This window comes from Pseudorasbora parva, chromosome 21 (assembly GCF_024679245.1).
Source record: "Pseudorasbora parva isolate DD20220531a chromosome 21, ASM2467924v1, whole genome shotgun sequence".
Classification (NCBI taxonomy): domain Eukaryota; kingdom Metazoa; phylum Chordata; class Actinopteri; order Cypriniformes; family Gobionidae; genus Pseudorasbora; species Pseudorasbora parva.
The window spans coordinates 41,042,320-41,062,505 of NC_090192.1; the positions used below are offsets into that span (position 1 = coordinate 41,042,320).

At 37.8% G+C, this 20,186-nt stretch overlaps 2 protein-coding genes across 3 annotated transcripts in view; both read right to left on the reverse strand.

The window, feature by feature from the left end:
• On the reverse strand, positions 1-6,845 carry zgc:86738 (Transmembrane protein 150A-like). Its single transcript, XM_067430185.1, has 7 exons — positions 6,039-6,845; positions 5,267-5,314; positions 4,224-4,310; positions 4,065-4,132; positions 3,812-3,939; positions 1,755-1,932; positions 1-511 (listed from the first exon to the last, which is right to left on the reverse strand). Exons 1-7 carry the CDS (start codon positions 6,191-6,193, stop codon positions 315-317), a joined length of 861 nt encoding a protein of 286 aa, XP_067286286.1. The 5' UTR covers positions 6,194-6,845; the 3' UTR covers positions 1-314.
• A 13,282-nt stretch (positions 6,846-20,127) lies between these two features.
• The window catches only part of zgc:92749 (Elongation of very long chain fatty acids protein 6-like), a 4,023-nt gene continuing 3,964 nt past the window's right edge, over positions 20,128-20,186 (reverse strand). Inside the window, exon 4 of one of the 2 annotated variants that reach the window (XM_067429462.1) lies at positions 20,128-20,186. This exon is cut by the window's right edge and continues 487 nt beyond it. The gene's annotated coding sequence lies outside the window, so the exon portion shown is untranslated. The other variant, XM_067429461.1, reaches the window with a different exon arrangement.

The following is a 20,186-nucleotide window of genomic DNA, read 5'->3' on the forward strand; positions in this document are numbered from 1 at the left end:
TGAAGTCAAATCACCTTTATTTATATACCGCTTTTTACAAGTTTGATTCTTTCAAAGCAGTGTTAACAGGAAAATAAAGCAACAGAATTAGTTCGGCAGTACAGCCGCTCTGCAGAAAACGGTGTTATCAGCTCAGTTCAATTATCATATCGTGTCAAAGCGGGCAGATCGGTAATATAGTTGAAATTTTAGTGTCCCAAACTGAGCAAGCCAAAAGCATAAAGAGTAAAGGTTTGATGCCACCAAATAGCCTTTATTTATGATTATGATTTTTCCATCTCTCTATAATTACTGCTCAAATGCCGATCGTTCGCCTAGACTTTCTCTAGTTTGCGTCCCTCAGAAGAAGCGGCTCGTCTCGTCATCAGAGCCATGAGCGTTTCCGAAGAGATGGAGCTGAACTCGTGCGAGAACGAGCTGTAAAACAACAGCACGATGATGGCGAACATCCACTCCAAAATGGCCGCCACATGCTGAAGAACAAAACTCTCCTGGATGAAGAACATCCCGCCTGCAGGACACAACGTTAAGGACATATGTGCTGCATCCCAGTTCGCCTACTTATACTACGTCCTAAAAGTACTCTTTTTGTGAAGAAAAAGTGCATACTTTTGAGTGTGGCAGAAGAGTGTGCAAGCTTCAGGACTACTTCGTCATCTTTAACGGACTCTGTTATGGGAGGCCGAATATCATCACACAGTTAAAATCCTCCACATTCAGATTAATCTCCTGCCGTATGGGAGAGAAATGTAGCCGCTCGTTGATCTGTCGTGTGTGTGTCTTTATGCAGAGACTCTCCTCGTGTGTTTGCCGTTTAAATATAATGATGCGTTTAAAGTTAATGTCCAAACCTGTCATTATAAAAGTGCTCAATGCTGCTGCAGGTGAAATATAATGTGGACAACACTGAATAAATATATTTTAGTCAGGTTAAATACTGATAATTGATCACTCAAACCCCTTCTCTAAACCTCTACTTAACTGTTTGAGTTATTTTCCCCAAAACAAGAAAATGTCTACTTGTCTAGTAAAGGTTTCGTAATGTAATAATTTTTGATATTTTGACTAGAAACAAGACAAAAATACTAAGTAAGAAGAGCATTTTTCGCAGTGTCTGAATCCAGAATGTCAGTGTTTTTCTCACACCACCCGCGTCCCGGCCGAATTACCGGCCGTTTTTAGACAAACACAGGTCTGTGGGGATTTAATTGCCGTCCGAATCCACTTCTCTGAGTTTCCAAGAAGTGATCACTTCAAAATTAACTGTTTATATCCTTACCCTCGCTGCGCTTCGCTGTAATTTGGATGCATTTTAAAGATCTGGCCAACACTTTAAAGCATTTAAAAGAATAATCTTTCATCACCGCTCAAAAGAGAAGGAAAAATATGTAACCATAACGTTAATTACTGCCATAATAATGGCTCATTTCACGTTTACGTGTTTTTCTTTTCTATAAAGCGAAATGAGTATACAATGCTGCAAATTTAACCTATATAACATATTATCATGTATTAACTCATTTCCGCTCATTTCCATATTTTTGGAAATATGACATCTGACATCTTCCGTTTTTTAAACAGGAGATTTAAATAAATAATTAATAATTTCCTATTATTAAATTAAATATGATTTTATTCCTATTATTCCAAGCATATGACATTTTCACAGCAGACAATCATTGGATAATGACAATCATTAACAATAAATCATTTTTTTGCTGTGCAGGAAAAGGCTTGTGCGCAGTGAAGGATATTGATTATGAGGGTGATGAAGGCGAGTGAGGTGAGTGTGAGCCGCAGGTGAGCCGTCTGGAAGTCTCTCCGCGTCTCGGCCGCGCGGTACGAAAGCAGCGTCTGCACACACACAAACAGGAGACTGGCGGGAAAGGCCAGACCCGCGCCCACATAATGGAGGACTTTAGCATGGTCCACCTGCAGAAAACACACAGTCAGCGTGAGCAGTGTTGGGGAAGTTACTTCAAAAAAGTAATTAATTACTAATTACATCTTCAATTAAATTACTGTACAAATTACTCTCTCCCAAAAGTATTTAATTACTTATTACTAATTACATTTGGTATCACTTTAGTATGGGGAACACATATTCACTATTAACTCCGACTTCTGCCTCATAAACTCCTAATTTACTGCTTATTAATAGTTAGTACGGTAGTTTTTGTAGCGTTTAAGTTTAGGTATTGGGTCGGATTAAGGGATGTAGAATAAGCTCATGCAGAATAAGGCATTAATATGAGCTTTAGAAGTGCTCATAAACAGACAATATCACAGTAATATGCATGATCATAAGACACTAGTTAATAGTTAATAACTGAACCCTAAAATAAAGTGTTACCTTACTTTTTAATTACTTTCTAATTCCTATATCAACCTCGAGTTAAGCGATTCAAGAATAGACATGAAACGGCTCTTTTAATTCATCGAAAATAAAAAATATAAAACTACATAAATGACTCTTATTAACTGTCCAAAGTATTACAAATGTGAGAAGGATACATAAAAACATGCATTTTTAAAGTTCACTTTATCTGCTGAGTTATTGCCGTGAACTCGACGCACGCGCGAGAATATGACGGCGATCCGCCGTTCATGACCAGAAGAGGAGGAGCGAGACCGACACGGAAGACAAGAAATCGGCGGATAAAGTCGTTATTTTGATTTTTGTGCACAATAACTATTCTCGTCTCATTGTGAAATGATTGTGCAGCCGCTGTAGTGAGATGGGCTGTGTGTCGATGTGTTTAGGGCCTTTATGGGTCTTGTGAGTGGGAATGGACTGAATGCCAATGGAGGCCTATCTGACGCCTTTCTCAGCTTTACACTAAAATATCTTCATTTGTGTTCTGAAGATGAACGAAGGTCTGACGGGTGATTAATGACATAATTTTCATTTTTGGGTGAACTAACCCTTTAATAATAAGTGTTTATGAGTTAGGGGTAGGTAAACAGACATGTGATGAATTAGAGATGATAAAACTTAGTGGGTCCAAAATCATTGGTCATAAAAGTGGGCGGAGTCTCGTCCCACACACACACACACACACACACGCACAATGGTGCCGACTCCCACGCATTTATGCATTAAATTCTACTGTTAACTTTTAAATGTTTGCATGGACGTGCTCCCCATTATTTATCTGAGCACTATCTCTCCGGTCATCTGACTCTAAACTACTCACTGTACCTCGATTCCATCTTTATACTGGATGGCAGATCATTCAGTGCCGTACACTGCGAAAAAAGTATTTTCTTACTTAGTATTTTTGTCTTGTGTCAAGTCTAAATATCAAACAATTCTTAAAACAAGAAACATTTACTAGACAAGTACAAATTATTGTCTTGTTTTGGGGGAAAATAACTCCAAATGAAGAGAGTTTTTGCTTAAAATAAGATAAATAATCTGCCAATGGGGTGAGAAAAATAATCTTAATTCAAACAGAAAACAAGATTATTTTTCTCACCCCATTGGCAGATTATTGATCTTATTTTAAGCAAAAACTCTCTTCATTTGGAGTTATTTTTCCCCAAAATCAGACAATAATTTTTACTGGTCTAGTAAATGCTTCTCAATGTAAGAATTTTGAGATATTTAGACTTGACACAAGACAAAAATACTGAGTAAGAAAAGCATTTTTTGCAATGTGCAAAGTTTTGGATATTACTCATAATTACGCATAAGCTAGAATAGGGGGGGGGATGAGAAAAATAGAGGACGAATTATTATTATTATTATTATTATTATTATTATTATTTTAGCTATTTTGCTTTTAATATTATTGATTTGGTTTCTTACTTGGAAGTTTCCAACAATCATGAGTCCCGCAGCACAGAGCCATCCGGCGAACAGACCCTCGATGTTCAACACATTATTGCTCTCCTTATGGATCAGCTGAGCGTAACGCAGCAGACCAATCACAGTCACTGCAACACAAAACGGACCAATCACAGCAAGACAAAATGGAACATCAGAGGTCAGAAAGAGAGAGAAAGATAAAGAAAGTCATTAGTGTTTCTATAATTCTGAACTGAATCAATGAATCTCTCACCCAAAAATGAAGCAGCGCTGCACAGCAGACTGAACCAGCAGCTCTCTGGAGGAACACCGCCACATTTACTACACACACACACACACACACACACAATGAGGAGGATTTTAAAACATGTCACACTTTTTTCTCATCTTCTAATTAAACGTGATGTTGTACCTGATGAGTGGGATGTTATCCAGTGTGCAGCACAGATCAGATCCGCTCTGAAGAACCAAAGACGGCTCACAGGTTGTATTATACACCCTACACACACACACACACGTTAGGTTTTTGTGAATTGTGGGGACTTTTCAAAGCTGTAATGGATTTTACAGTAAACTGCATGCTATCCCCTTACACTGCCCCTAAACCTACCCATCACACACACACACACACACACACACACTGCCCCTAAACCTACCCATCACACACACACACACACACACACACATACACACACACTGCCCCTAAACCTACCCATCACACACACACACACACACACACACACACACACTGCCCCTAAACCTACCCATCACACACACACACACACACACACACACACACTGCCCCTAAACCGAACCATCACACACACACACACACACACACACACACACACTGCCCCTAAACCGAACCATCACACACACACACACACACACACACACTGCCCCTAAACCGAACCATCACACACACAAACACACACACTGCCCCTAAACCTAACCATCACACACACACACACACACACACACACACACACACACACACACACACACACTGCCCCTAAACCTAACCATCACACACACACACACACACACACACACTGCCCCTAAACCGAACCATCACACACACACTGCCCCTAAACCGAACCATCACACACACACACACACACACACTGCCCCTAAACCGAACCATCACACACACACACACACACTGCCCCTAAACCTAACCATCCCACACACACACACACACACTGCCCCTAAACCTACCCATCACACACACACACACACACACACTGCCCCTAAACCTAACCATCACACACACACACACACACACACACAGATAGAGATAGTAAACTGTGATCAATCTGAACACACACCGGTGAGTGAGACGTCATTGATCAGCCTCTTTAACCTGATGATCAGTGTGATCTAATCAAACTACAGGACGAGGAGTTTTACTGATATCTGAATAAACCAATCACAGAGAGAAGATTTAATATTCACCAGTTATTCACAGGACACACGTGCTGATTGGAGAGAGCCATCGCATATCTGGAGGGAGGGGGAGGGGGAGAGAGAGAGAGAGAGAGAGAGAGAGAGAGAGAGAGAGAGAGAGAGAGAGAGAGAGAGAGAGAGAGAGAGAGAGAGAGGGGGAGAGAGAGAGAGAGAGAGAGAGAGAGAGAGAGAGGGGAGAGAGAGAGAGAGAGAGAGAGAGAGAGAGAGAGAGAGAGAGAGAGAGAGAGAGAGAGAGAGAGAGATTAAACTTTCAGAAATCCACCAAACTGATTCCTAATAACTATTAAATAGATTCGCATTGACAGTCGCGGTGATAGATTTCATTTTGAAAGACATTTAACTCCACCCATTCATGTTAATAAAAGTTAATGTGCTAAATTTCAATAATATATTCTCATTTGAAAAGGGAAACCATATAAAAATGAGTTAACTGAAATAAAAAGGCAACATTTCTAAATTTCATTTAGTTTCAAAACAAACTAAATAGACATATTTAAAAAGAACAAAATGTTAAGAAAATGACAAAAACACCGAAACAAAATGACTAAAATCAACATGAAAATATAAAACAGAAGTAATAACAAAAACTATAATAATCCGTGACACTAAACTAACTGCAATATTCAAGAGTCTAACAGAACTGAATGAGAATTATTAACTAAAAAGTAGATGTTGGATTAAAATGATGAAATGTGTAGTGTAATTTCCATCTGCAGATGAATCTGAACTCTTAATGTGTGTGTTATTAATCCAGACTCACATGATCCAGATCCCGGGCAGTGTGAGCACCGGCAGGCTGATGGGAAGCAGGATCCACACCGACATCTTCTCTCTTCTCTGGATCATCATCTCATCTCCATTCACTGTGTGTGTGTGTGTGTGTGTGTGTGTGTGTGTGTGAGGAGAGAAACACATGTGATGCTCCTCCTCCTCTTCATCATCATCATCATCTCAGTCAGACTTCAGCTCAACTCATCTCCATTCACTCCACACATCCAGAAGCACAGCTGGAAGACTGAAGCATTTCCTGTCAGTGTCGTCTGAGGTCTGCTGTGTGTGTGTGTGTGTGTGTGTGTGTGTGTGTGTGTGTGTGTGTGTGTGTGTGTGTGTGTGTGTGTGTGTGTGTGTGTGTGTGTGTGTGTGTGTGTGTGTATGGGCATGTTTTTGTGACCTATGAGGACACAAATGTGTATGACACAGGTATTAGTCATATAGAGTAGATGCACTTTTATGATGAGTAGATGCACTTTATGATGAGTAGATGGACTTTATGATGAGTAGATGCACTTTTATGATGAGTAGATGGACTTTTATGACGAGTAGATGCACTTTTATGATGAGTAGATGGACTTTTATGACGAGTAGATGCACTTTATGATGAGTAGATGGACTTTATGATGAGTAGATGGACTTTTATGATGAGTAGATGCACTTTTATGATGAGTAGATGGACTTTTATGATGAGTAGATGCACTTTTATGATGAGTAGATGCACTTTTATGATGAGTAGATGCACTTTTATGATGAGTAGATGCACTTTATGATGAGTAGATGCACTTTTATGATGAGTAGATGGACTTTTATGATGAGTAGATGGACTTTTATGATGAGTAGATGCACTTTTATGATTAGTAGATGCACTTTTATGATGAGTAGATGCACTTTATGATGAGTAGATGCACTTTTATGATGAGTAGATGGACTTTTATGATGAGTAGATGGACTTTTATGATGAGTAGATGCACTTTTATGATGAGTAGATGCACTTTTATGATGAGTAGATGCACTTTTATGATGAGTAGATGCACTTTTATGATGAGTAGGTGCACTTTTATGATGAGTAGATGCACTTTTATGATGAGTAGATGCACTTTTATGATGAGTAGATGGACTTTTATGATGAGTAGATGGACTTTTATGATGAGTAGATGCACTTTTATGATGAGTAGATGGACTTTTATGATGAGTAGATGGACTTTATGATGAGTAGATGGACTTTTATGATGAGTAGATGGACTTTTATGATGAGTAGATGGACTTTTATGATGAGTAGATGGACTTTTATGATGAGTAGATGGACTTTTATGATGAGTAGATGGACTTTTATGATGAGTAGATGCACTTTTATGATGAGTAGATGGACTTTTATGATGAGTAGATGGACTTTTATGATGAGTAGATGGACTTTTATGATGAGTAGATGGACTTTTATGATGAGTAGATGGACTTTTATGATGAGTAGGTGCACTTTTATGATGAGTAGGTGCACTTTTATGATGAGTAGATGCACTTTTATGAGTAGATGGACTTTTATGATGAGTACATGGACTTTTATGATGAGTAGATGCACTTTTATGATGAGTAGATGGACTTTTATGATGAGTAGATGGACTTTTATGATGAGTAGATGCACTTTTATGATGAGTAGATGCACTTTATGATGAGTAGATGCACTTTTATGATGAGTAGATGGACTTTTATGATGAGTAGATGGACTTTTATGATGAGTAGGTGCACTTTTATGATGAGTAGATGGACTTTTATGATGAGTAGATGGACTTTTATGATGAGTAGATGGACTTTTATGATGAGTAGGTGCACTTTTATGATGAGTAGATGCACTTTTATGAGTAGATGGACTTTTATGATGAGTACATGGACTTTTATGATGAGTAGATGCACTTTTATGATGAGTAGATGGACTTTTATGATGAGTAGATGGACTTTTATGATGAGTAGATGGACTTTTATGATGAGTAGATGGACTTTTATGATGAGTAGATGCACTTTTATGATGAGTAGATGCACTTTATGATGAGTAGATGCACTTTTATGATGAGTAGATGGACTTTTATGATGAGTAGAGGGACTTTTATGATGAATTAGATGCACTTTTATGATGAGTAGATGCACTTTTATGATGAGTAGATGCACTTTTATGATGAGTAGATGCACATTATGATGAGTAGATGCACTTTTATGATGAGTAGATGGATTTTTATGATGAATTAGATGCACTTTTATGATGAGTAGATGCACTTTTATGATGAATTAGATGCACTTTTATGATGAGTAGATGGACTTTTATGATGAGTAGATGCACTTTTATGATGAGTAGGTGCACTTTTATGATGAGTAGGTGCACTTTTATGATGAGTAGATGCACTTTTATGATGAGTAGATGGACTTTTATGATGAGTAGATGGACTTTAATGATGAGTAGATGCACTTTTATGATGAGTAGATGGACTTTTCTGATGAGTAGATGGACTTTTCTGATGAGTAGATGGACTTTTATGATGAGTAGATGGACTTTTATGATGAGTAGATGGACTTTTATGATGAGTAGATGCACTTTTATGATGAGTAGATGGACTTTTATGATGAGTAGATGGACTTTTATGATGAGTAGATGCACTTTTATGATGGATAGATGCACTTTTATGATGGATAGATGGACTTTTCTGATGGATAGATGCACTTTCGTGATGAGTAGATGGACTTTTATGATGGATAGATGCACTTTTATGATGAATTAGATGGACTTTTATGATGGATAGATGCACTTTTATGATGGATAGATGCACTTTTATGACGAGTAGATGGACTTTTATGATGGATAGATGCACTTTTATGATGAGTAGATGGACTTTTATGATGAGTAGATGGACTTTTATGATGAGTAGATGCACTTTTATGATGAGTAGATGCACTTTTATGACGAGTAGATGCACTTTTATGATGAGTAGATGCACTTTATGATGAGTAGATGCACTTTTATGATGAGTAGATGGACTTTTATGATGAGTAGATGGACTTTTATGATGAATTAGATGCACTTTTATGATGAGTAGATGCACTTTTATGATGAGTAGATGCACTTTTATGATGAGTAGATGCACATTATGATGAGTAGATGGACTTTTATGACGAGTAGATGCACTTTTATGATGAGTAGATGCACTTTATGATGAGTAGATGCACTTTTATGATGAGTAGATGGACTTTTATGATGAGTAGATGGACTTTTATGATGAATTAGATGGACTTTTATGATGGATAGATGCACTTTTATGATGGATAGATGCACTTTTATGACGAGTAGATGGACTTTTATGATGGATAGATGCACTTTTATGACGAGTAGATGGACTTTTATGATGGATAGATGCACTTTTATGATGAGTAGATGGACTTTTTTTTTTATTTTTATTTTTTTTTATATTTTATTTAAATTTTTGCATAGTGTACAAATGTAAGAAAACAAGGAAAACCAGACAAAATACCCATAACAAAAGAAAAAAAAAAAAAAAAAAAAAGAAAGTAAGTGAATAAATAAAAAAATAAATTAATAAAAATAACAAAAACATGAGGGGTTGAGCTAGCATAAACAAGACTTAGTCATAAAATAATTAGTACAGTGAGAACAATAAATTGTACATTATTCAGGCTTTAGGAAATCCACAAAGGGCTGCCATACAGTTTGAAATTGGCGGTGAGACTTGAACTCCAAGGAAAGTATCTTCTCCATTTGTATGACATGAAACAATTCACATAACCAAGCTTTGAACAATGGAGAGTCTGAGGATTTCCAGTTTAAAAGTATTGATTTTTTTGCAAGGATCATGCCCATCAATAGAGGTCGTTGCTGAGATCTTGGAAGAGTATTCAGTGTCTCGGAAGACCCGAGAATTGCAAGACCATGGTCTGGCTTAACCTCCTTTTGAAAAACTTTTGAGAAGAAATCAAATATATCAGTCCAAAAATTAGACAATTTGTGACAAAACCAAAACATGTGTGACAAAGAACCCTCCTCTATTTTACATCTATCGCAAACCGGAGATATAGAATTGTATATTTTACTCAATTTTGTTTTGGAATAATACAATCTATGTACCACTTTAAACTGAATCAACCTGTGTCTCACATTTATTGAGCAATCTTGGATCTTATTGAGACTGTCATTCCAGGTTTCATCGCATACTTCTTCATCAAAATCCCTAGCCCAGGCCTCTTTTATATGGTTGGCGTTCACAGGCAGTTGAAAGGAATTAACAAAGCGTGAAACCAGATGTCTAGAGCCTGGATTAACCGAAAAAATTTGTTCATAAGTGTTGAACTCTGGTTTATCAATAAATTGTGGAATAACCGTTTGAACATAATGTCTCACTTGTAGATATCGAAAAAAGTCAGACCGTGGGAGATTAAATGCAGATTGCAATTCGCTAAAGGATGCAAATTTACCATCTATATAAAGATCCCCAATAGACATCAGACCTTTATTTTTCCAATCAATAAAACCTCGGTCTAGTTGAGAGGGTTTAAACATGTGATTGTTAGCGATGGGCGTGAGGACAGAGACATCAGGTGATTTAAGATGTTTCCTTATTTGATTTAATATTCGTATTGAATTTTTAACTATTAAATTAGTACCAATTAATTTTGTTGAGGGAGAAAATTTTGAGAAAAGTAAAACTGAGAGACAAGATGTTGAAAGAGAAGATGTTTCTATCCTAAGCCATAGAGGATCAGCCACAGAGAAAGTTTCATTAGGGATACCCTTCTGCCAATAAGATAAAGCCCTGGCATTTGCTGCCCAATAGTAATATTTAAATACTGGGAGCCCTAGCCCTCCCATCTGAGCGGGTTTCTGTAAGTGTGTTTTTGCTATTCGGGGCGTCTTGTACGCCCAGATAAACGGTATGATAGCTGAATCCAAAAGCTTAAAAAAAGATACAGGTATATAAATAGGCAAATTTTGAAAAAGGTAGAGGAACTGTGGTAACATGACCATTTTAATTGCATTAATTTTGCCAATCATGGATAGCGGAAGGAGCCTCCATCGCTCTATATTGTCTTTTAATTTGTCAAACTTAGCTAAAAAGTTTAATTTGAATATTTGTTTGGGGTTCTTTGGTACCACAATGCCAAGATATGTAAAGTGGTCCTCGATTGTTTTGAAAGGTGAGGGATCAACCTGACTGGAACTTGTGTTTCTGGCAAGTGACATAAACTCACTTTTGGACCAGTTAATAGTATACCCAGAGATTTTACCGAAAGCATTAATATAATCAAGCAAATATGGGACTGATTTGGCTGGGTCAGAAAGATATATTAATAGATCATCAGCATATAGACTAACCAAAGCTTCATCCTTTCCCATCTTTATTCCATGTATATGTGGGTGACTTCTAATCCCTACTGCTAGTGGTTCCAACGCAATATCAAAAAGGAGAGGGGAAAGAGGGTCTCCTTGCCTAACTCCTCGATGCAACTCAAAAGATTTTGATTTGTTAGAGTTAGTCAAAATGGATGAACGGGGGCATAAATATAAAATTTTTACCCACTTGATAAAACGACTCCCAAATCCAAAGTGCTCCAGCGCTTTTATCATGAACGGCCACTCTATTTGATCAAACGCCTTTTGGGCGTCTAGTGAAATGATTGCTCCTGAGGCTTCCTTACCATGCTCCTTATAGAGAATATTAAGGAGGAGACGAACATTGGAAAAGGAGAAACGACCTGGTATAAACCCAGTTTGGTCTGGGTGTACTAATGGTGAAATATGCTTACCAAGTCTGTTTGCTAACATTTTTGTTATCACCTTCTGATCAAAGTTAAGAAGTGATATAGGTCTATAATTGGCTGGGTCTGTGTCATCTTTTCCTTTCTTTAATAGAACACAAATATTGGCCTCATATAATGAATTGGGGAGTCTGCCATTTTCATAGGAGTCGTTGATCATTTTCAATAAGTAAGGGGCTAGTTTTAAAGAGAAGGCTTTATAAAATTCACACCCAAAACCATCTGGACCTGGTGCTTTGCCCGACGGAAAAGACTTGATGGCCTCTAGTATGTCTGCTTCAGAAAATGCACGTTCTAGATCTCCTTTTGCAATTTTGTCTAACTGGGGAAGATTGAGACTATCAAAAAAAGATTCATAATCCTCTTGTCTGGCGTTGCATTTTGAGGAGTAAAGATCAGAGTAAAAATCCTTAAAGGATTCATTAATTTCTTCTGGATTGGTTACAATCTCAGCTGTGTTTGACTTAATTTGATGAATTGTTTGCTTTGCTTGTTCCCCCCTTAACTGTCTCGCTAATAAAGTTTCTGGCTTATCACCTAATTCGAAGTGTTTTTGTTTCAGTTTAAGTAAGAGATTCTCAATTCTTCTGTTCAAGATTGAATTATATTCATACTTTAGATTCAGTATCTTATTATAATCTTGTTGTAGTCCAGAGCTTCTATATACCTGTTCTAATGCTGTGAGTGAATTTTCGATTATCAAAAGCCTGCTGTTGCTTTTTCTCTTACTAGCCGTTTCAAAAGCTATAATATGACCCCTTATAACTGCCTTAAGGGTATCCCATAGAATTGAATCGGAGACTTGGCCATTGTCATTATTTAAAAAGAAATCATCCAATTTGTCGTTAATGTAGCTTTCAAAAGCTGGGTCTTTAAGTAAGTAAGGGTTAAATCGCCAATGATAATTTTGTTGTGGCATGATCCTATTAATTTGAAGTGAGATGGGGCTATGGTCTGATATCAGCATGTTATGATACTGTGTACCAGTTATTCTATGTATCAGTTCGGAGGTAACTAAAAAACGATCGATCCTAGTATAGGATTTATGCACATGCGAGTAAAATGAGTATTCCCTTTCTGTTGGATGTTGCAACCTCCAAACATCTACCATGTTCCTTTCCTCAATCAATCTGTTGAGGATCTGTACTGAGGCTATATTAGGAGGTGGCTTTGAGGATGATCGGTCTAAAAACGAATCTAAATAGCAATTGAAATCTCCGCCGATAATAACATTTACACACCCAGATGGTATTAGATCAAAAACCTTTTTAAAAAATTGGGGATCATCGATATTAGGACCATATATATTTAACATTGTGATGTGCAAAGAATAAAGTTTTCCTGAAATCATGACATATCTGCCATAAGGGTCAGTAGTCATTGAATCAAGCTGAAATGGAATACCCTTACGAAATAAAATTGCTACCCCCCTGGCCTTACTACTGAAAGGAGCCTGATATACCTGTGATATCCAATTCGCCCTAAGTTTATGTTCTTGTCCCACAGCTATATGCGTTTCTTGTAGAAATAAGATGTCTGCTTTCAAGGATTTGAGATAAGTAAACACTTTGCCTCTTTTAATGGGATGGCCAAGCCCTTTAACATTCCAAGATGCCAAAGTTAAGGTAGGATTTCCACTGTTAGTTTTATCATTCACTTTCATTTAAATTTTGTAACATAAAGTGAGACCACAATAACATTCCCCCGCCATAGAAAAAAAAAAAAAAAAAAAAAAAAAAAAAAAAAAAAAAACATTACACTTAAACCTCGAACTTTAAGCCCCCACAAACCAACCCACCCCCATGCCTCAAATGACTTCCCCAAACGAAGCATTATGGCTCCCCCTAGTGACTAGAACACGCGATACTTGAAGCAAAGTATAAAGTTACACTAACACTCACAACTAAACTAATTAAACGAGCTAGTAAAAGAGAGAATGTAAAAACAGAAATTGCAACTCCACAACCAAATCTTATCTATAAAAAAAAAAATTAAAAAAAAAAAATGCACTTACAGTCTCTATACAAACTCAATAGCACTAACGTTACATCTCAAAATTTATTCTTGATCGGTCCCAGCGACTTGCCTCAGTTCTTTGTCTATGTATAGCCTTGCATCCGTGGGAGATGTGAACATTCCAGTATTTCCATTATAGGTGATGCAAAGCTTGGCGGGGAAGCGCAATGTGTGACGCACCTTAAGCTCCCTTAACATTTGCATCGCTTCGCTGAAGCTCCGACGTTGTTCCATTACCTCAGCCGTGTAATCAGGGAAAAAATGTACCTTACGTCCCTGGTATTCAAGCTGACGACCCTGACGAAGGCGTAGAATGCGCTCTTTGTCTTGAAAGTAATGGATTCGTGCGATTATTGCGCGCGACTTGGCTCCTTCCGGGGGCTTTGGCTGTGGTACTCGGTGCGCACGATCAATGACTGGGGGATCAGAAAATTCTTCGAAAAGTTGCTTGATCAGTTCCGCCACGAACTCAGTTGGCCTTCCTTTTTCAGCTCCTTCTGGGATACCGACTATTCTGATGTTATTACGGCGCGATCGGCCCTCGAGATCGTTAAGCTTCGACTTAAGCATCTTGTTCTCTTTACTTAAAGTATCCAGGGAAGCTTCCAGAGAGAGGATACGAGTTTCATGATCACTGGCCTGCTCCTCTGCCATCTCGACTCTCTCACTTAACTCTCGTTGCGCCGTTTGTATGGTTCGAAGAGTCGCTTCTAGTTTATCGAATCTCTCATCAAAGGCACTGATGATCTTCTCCGAAATCTTCTCCATCATCCGCGCCATGTCTTTTTCTTCCAGCGCGAGGCCTGTCGTTTGATCAGCCATCGCCATATTGTCAGGAGCATCAGGCTGCGGCAGAGAGGGTTTAGTGCCCTGGGGCTGCTTTTTTGACGGCATCGACAAAGCTTAAGGTTAAAGTGTAGTGCTCTGATTGTCAAGCTAGACTTTTAGCCCATTTAACAGTAGTTTAGAGACGTTTAAATTACAATTTTATCGACTTGGTTGTGGAGGAGATGGCAAACACGTTTACTTCCTACGATGCTCCATAGCGCCCCCCGATGGACTTTTATGATGGATAGATGCACTTTTATGATGAGTAGATGGACTTTTATGATGGATAGATGCACTTTTATGATGAGTAGATGGACTTTTATGATGAGTAGATGGACTTTTATGATGAGTAGATGCACTTTTATGACGAGTAGATGGACTTTTATGACGAGTAGATGGACTTTTATGATGAGTAGATGCACTTTTATGATGAGTAGATGGACTTTTATGATGAGTAGATGGACTTTTATGATGAGTAGATGCACTTTTATGATGAGTAGGTGCACTTTTATGATGAGTAGATGCACTTTTATGATGAGTAGGTGCACTTTTATGATGAGTAGATGCACTTTTATGATGAGTAGATGGACTTTTATGATGAGTAGATGCACTTTTATGACGAGTAGATGCACTTTTATGATGAGTAGGTGCACTTTTATGATGAGTAGATGCACTTTTATGATGAGTAGATGGACTTTTATGATGGATAGATGCACTTTTATGATGAGTAGATGGACTTTTATGAGTAGATGCACTTTTATGATGAGTAGATGCACTTTTATGATGAGTAGATGCACTTTTAGGATGAGTAGATGGACTTTTATGATGAGTAGATGCACTTTTATGATGAGTAGATGCACTTTTAGGATGAGTAGATGCACTTTTATGATGAGTAGGTGCACTTTTATGATGAGTAGATGGACTTTTATGATGAGTAGATGCACTTTTATGACGAGTAGATGAACTTTTATGATGAGTAGATGAACTTTTATGATGGATAGATGCACTTTTATGATGAGTAGATGGACTTTTATGATGAGTAGATGAACTTTTATGATGGATAGATGCACTTTTATGATGAGTAGATGGACTTTTATGATGAGTAGATGAACTTTTATGATGAGTAGATGAACTTTTATGATGGATAGATGCACTTTTATGATGAGTAGATGGACTTTTATGATGAGTAGATGCACTTTTATGATGAGTAGATGCACTTTTATGATGAGTAGATGCACTTTTATGATGAGTAGATGGACTTTTATGATGAGTAGATGCACTTTTATGATGAGTAGATGCACTTTTATGATGAGTAGATGCACTTTTATGATGAGTAGATGCACTTTTATGATGAGTAGATGCACTTTTATGATGAGTAGATGGACTTTTATGATGAGTAGATGGACTTTTATGATGAGTAGATGCACTTTTATGATGAGTAGGTGCACTTTTATGATGAGTAGATGCACTTTTATGATGGATAGATGGACTTTTATGATGAGTAGATGGACTTTTATGATGAGTAGGTGCACTTTTATGATGGATAGATGGACTTTTATGATGAGTAGATGGACTTTTATGATGAGTAGATGCACTTTTATGATGAGTAGGTGCACTTTTATGATGGATAGATGGACTTTTATGATGAGTAGATGGACTTTTATGAGTAGATGCACTTTTATGACGAGTAGATGGACTTTTATGATGGATAGATGGACTTTTATGATGAGTAGATGGACTTTTATGAGTAGATGCACTTTTATGACGAGTAGATGGACTTTTATGATGGATAGATGACATTTTTAACATTTTTAAAACTGTAAAAGCTGAAGAACGCATATAAAGATTAAAATATACAGCACAAATTTCTACAAACTTTTGTTTAGCAGACATTTGCGCATTTATCATCTCTGAGCTAAAAGATTCAGATCGTGCTGAGAAACGAGAGGAGCAGAAGTGTGTTCATGAGGGCTTTATTTATTAATAAACATGCGTCAGAACTGCTGTAAACCGGCCATTAGGAAAGTGTCCGATTAACAAACTCATATTTTAAAATGAATAATGCATTGGGTTAAGTTCATATAAAAATAAAGGGTGAGAGAAATGATGTTTGATTTGATAGGTCTAATGTTTGAGAAGATCTATAAGAACAAGCTGAATGAACGAATGAATAAAGTTATGAACAAAAATTCCAGTAACATTAATAAAGCATTCATTCAATGTTATCTGGTCTTTAAAAATGTTCTCATAACGTTAGCACAAAAACATTTATACATCGTTCGTGGAATGTTTTTTCTGAAACGTTACTAAATGTAAAACTTCTGAAGTACTTTTGAAGAATGAACAACTGAAGGTTCGCATAACATCAGATAACGAAAAAATAAAATAAAAAAAACACTCCTAGAACATTCAGAACTAACATTTTCATAACTTAATGGAACATATTTTGGTTAAGATAATCAATGTCCGTTCCGGTCACAGACGGATGGGTTTACAGACACTAAACACATTCCTCTGAACAAACACACTGCAAACGCTCTTCTTACTCAGTATTTTTGTCTTGTTTCTCGTCCAAACATCTAAAAGTCCTTAAAACAAGAAACTTTTACTAGACAAGCTAAAGTAATTGTCTTGTTTTGGGAAAAATAACTCTAAATGAAGAGAGTTTTTGCTTAAAATAAGATAAATAATCTGCCAATGGGGTGAGAAAAATAATCTTAATTCAAACAGAAAACAAGATTATTTTTCTCACCCCACTGGCAGATTATTTATCTTATTTTAAGCAAAAACGTTTTAGATATTTTGACTAGAAACAAGACAAAAATAAAAAGCATTTTTTGCGGTGCACAGATCGCAGTGATCAACCAGAAACACCAGTTCACCGGATCAGCCTACATTCTGCCAGTCAAACCTGTTCAGAGCCACACACACACACACACACACACACACACACGTTCCTGACACACCGAAGCGCTGGTAGATTTAGTGCTGAAATATAACATAATCAATCACGTTTCACAGCAGTTTAGAATACAGACATCTGCATTATTTACTATATAAACAGATTGACATTCACAATGAGCTCTGACATCGTCACACATCACAGGAGAACGTGTCTCTGTTTCACTGACTAAATCAATGTTTAGTGAACATTAACACATCAACTCACTGTGATGGGTGAAACATTTTGCGCTCATTTCTGCTTGTTTAATTTTAGTTTCTTTTGTATACGAACACTCTCTGCGTTTAAAACACCGACGAGCTCTTCTGGCACTGCAGGGTTGTGTTATTGAAGAAACAAGCTCTAGGAGTCGCACGATAACTACGCACACGCTGCGGCATTAGTTTCGGCTTTTGTTCACACAGCGCTCGTCCCGGGTCGAATACCGCAATATTACTAGAGCCCTGACCCGGGTCGAATTCGGTAATCAATCCCGGGACGCGGTTGCTTTCACACAGAAGGCGCTTTAGTAATGCATTACTCTTAAAATTACAACAAAATATCAGAGACAGTATAGCCCCTTTCACACTGCACGTCGGACCCGCAATATTCCCGGAGCATTGCCGGGTCGCCTTCTGTGTGAAAGCAACCACGTCCCGGGATTGATTACCGAACTGAACCCGGGTCGGGGACCTAGTAACATTGCGGTATTCGACCCGGGACGAGCGCAGTGTGAACAAAAGCCGAAACTAATGCCGCAACGTGTGCGTAGTTATCGTGCCTGGGAACAAATGCTGGGTCACATTATCCGTGTGTTTGCCGGAATCGCATTGTGAAAGGGGCTTAAGTAATGCATTAATTTGCATTAAAACTCACACAGTTAGTTACTTTTTTAGGGAGTTGCGCGATACTGTATTGCATTATTTTTAGGGGTGTCCATGGTTAACCGATTAACTGTTAAAAATTGCGTAAACGAGTGAAACATTTTGCTCGGTTAAGTGGCGTCAATGACGTGCTTTGAATTTAGTTGTAATATATTTTTGTACCCCCAGAGACCGCCAGAGCGCTCCCAGACATTTGTAATATCCACAAGAAGAAGTCATGACCAGCTTTCTAATCGGGCAATGAAAGCGGGCAAAGAAAGCGTGGGAGCACTTTAAAAATGAGAGTGACGGGGAAAAATGTAAGTATTGCAATGCAGTGCTTACCGCATTTTTCAGGCTATAAGTCGCTCCGGAGTATGAGTCGCATCAGTCAAAAAATGCGTCATGAAGAGAAAAATAACATGCGTCGCACTGGACTAAAAGTCGCATTAGGGCAGAAGCAGAGCGGGAGCCGCGCGCGCTGTGCATAACGGAGCAGAAGAAAGAAAGTTTGAAGTGAGAAACTTGTGAGGGACTAGAGAAAAGCAGACGTTACTTTAACTGTAATGAAGAAAACAAAAAAGCTAATCGCGGACTGAAAGCAAGATGGCCAGAGCTGAAGGGACGAGTCCACAGATTGAGCTCTGACCCCTACTCTGACCCCACAGATGCTTGAACTCTCTGCCGGGAGAGGCTCAGCCGCGCGAGTCAAGCGCTGTGGGAATCGTTCTCGGCTCCATATTTTACTAATGCCCTAATCATGACGGCGCCCTCGCGGCCACTCGCACTGCTCGTGAAGTGGAGCGCATCTCATCCTAATTTAACGAAACTCAGCGTACGCCTCGCAGACATGAAATATATCTTAAGAAAGCTTGAAATGTCTTTTAACAATTTAAAACAAAAAGAAATAGGCTACTCTCTGATGATGTAATCCATGATGTGCATTTCTCTCTATAGGCGCGTTCACTACGGAGATGGCGGTCGTCAAATTAATAAACTAAAAATAATAACCCTGACGCACACTATGCAGCCCTAATTATTTTTAAAAGTAACTATTTTATTTAAAAAACAATATTATTTGTGCATTAAAAATGGGGTTTATCTGCCTAATGCAAAATATAATTTCTTATATTCGATGTGAGATATGAGCTGGACTGAAGTGCTTTGAGATGTACTTAACGGATTTAAAAGAACACACACCATAAAAAATGCTTTTCTTACTCAGTATTTTTGTCTTGTTTTTAGTCAAAATATCTAAAAATTCTTACATTAAGACGCATTTACTAGACAAGCAAAAGTAATTGTCTTGTTTTAGGGAGAAATAACTCAAAATGAAGAGAGTTTTTGCTTAAAATAAGATCAATAATCTGCCAATGGGGTGAGAAAAATAATCTTAATTCAAACAGAAAACAAGATTATTTTTCTTATTTTAAGCAAAAACTCTCTTCATTTTGAGTTATTTTCCCCAAAACAAGACAATTACTTTTGCTTGTCTTGTAAATGTTTCTTAACATAAGAATGTTTAGATATTTTGAGTAGAAACGACAAAAATACTGAGTAAGAAGAGCATTTTTTTGCAGTGTGTTGCTGAGCGATGTTTCTGTGGGCCTTTTCTCATTGAGAATGGGCAGCACATTTCTATCTGGATATCCAAAGAGAGATGTGTTGCCCATTC

Coding starts and splice junctions, on each gene's coding strand:
- zgc:86738 (XM_067430185.1), bottom strand. CDS start 6,193: ATGTGTTTCTCTCCTCACACACACACACACACACACACACACACACAC. Junction 5,315..6,038: donor CTGCCCGGGATCTGGATCAT/GTGAGTCTGGAT, acceptor CCCTCCCTCCAG/ATATGCGATGGCTCTCTCCA. Junction 1,933..3,811: donor TGATTGTTGGAAACTTCCAA/GTAAGAAACCAA, acceptor TGTTTTCTGCAG/GTGGACCATGCTAAAGTCCT.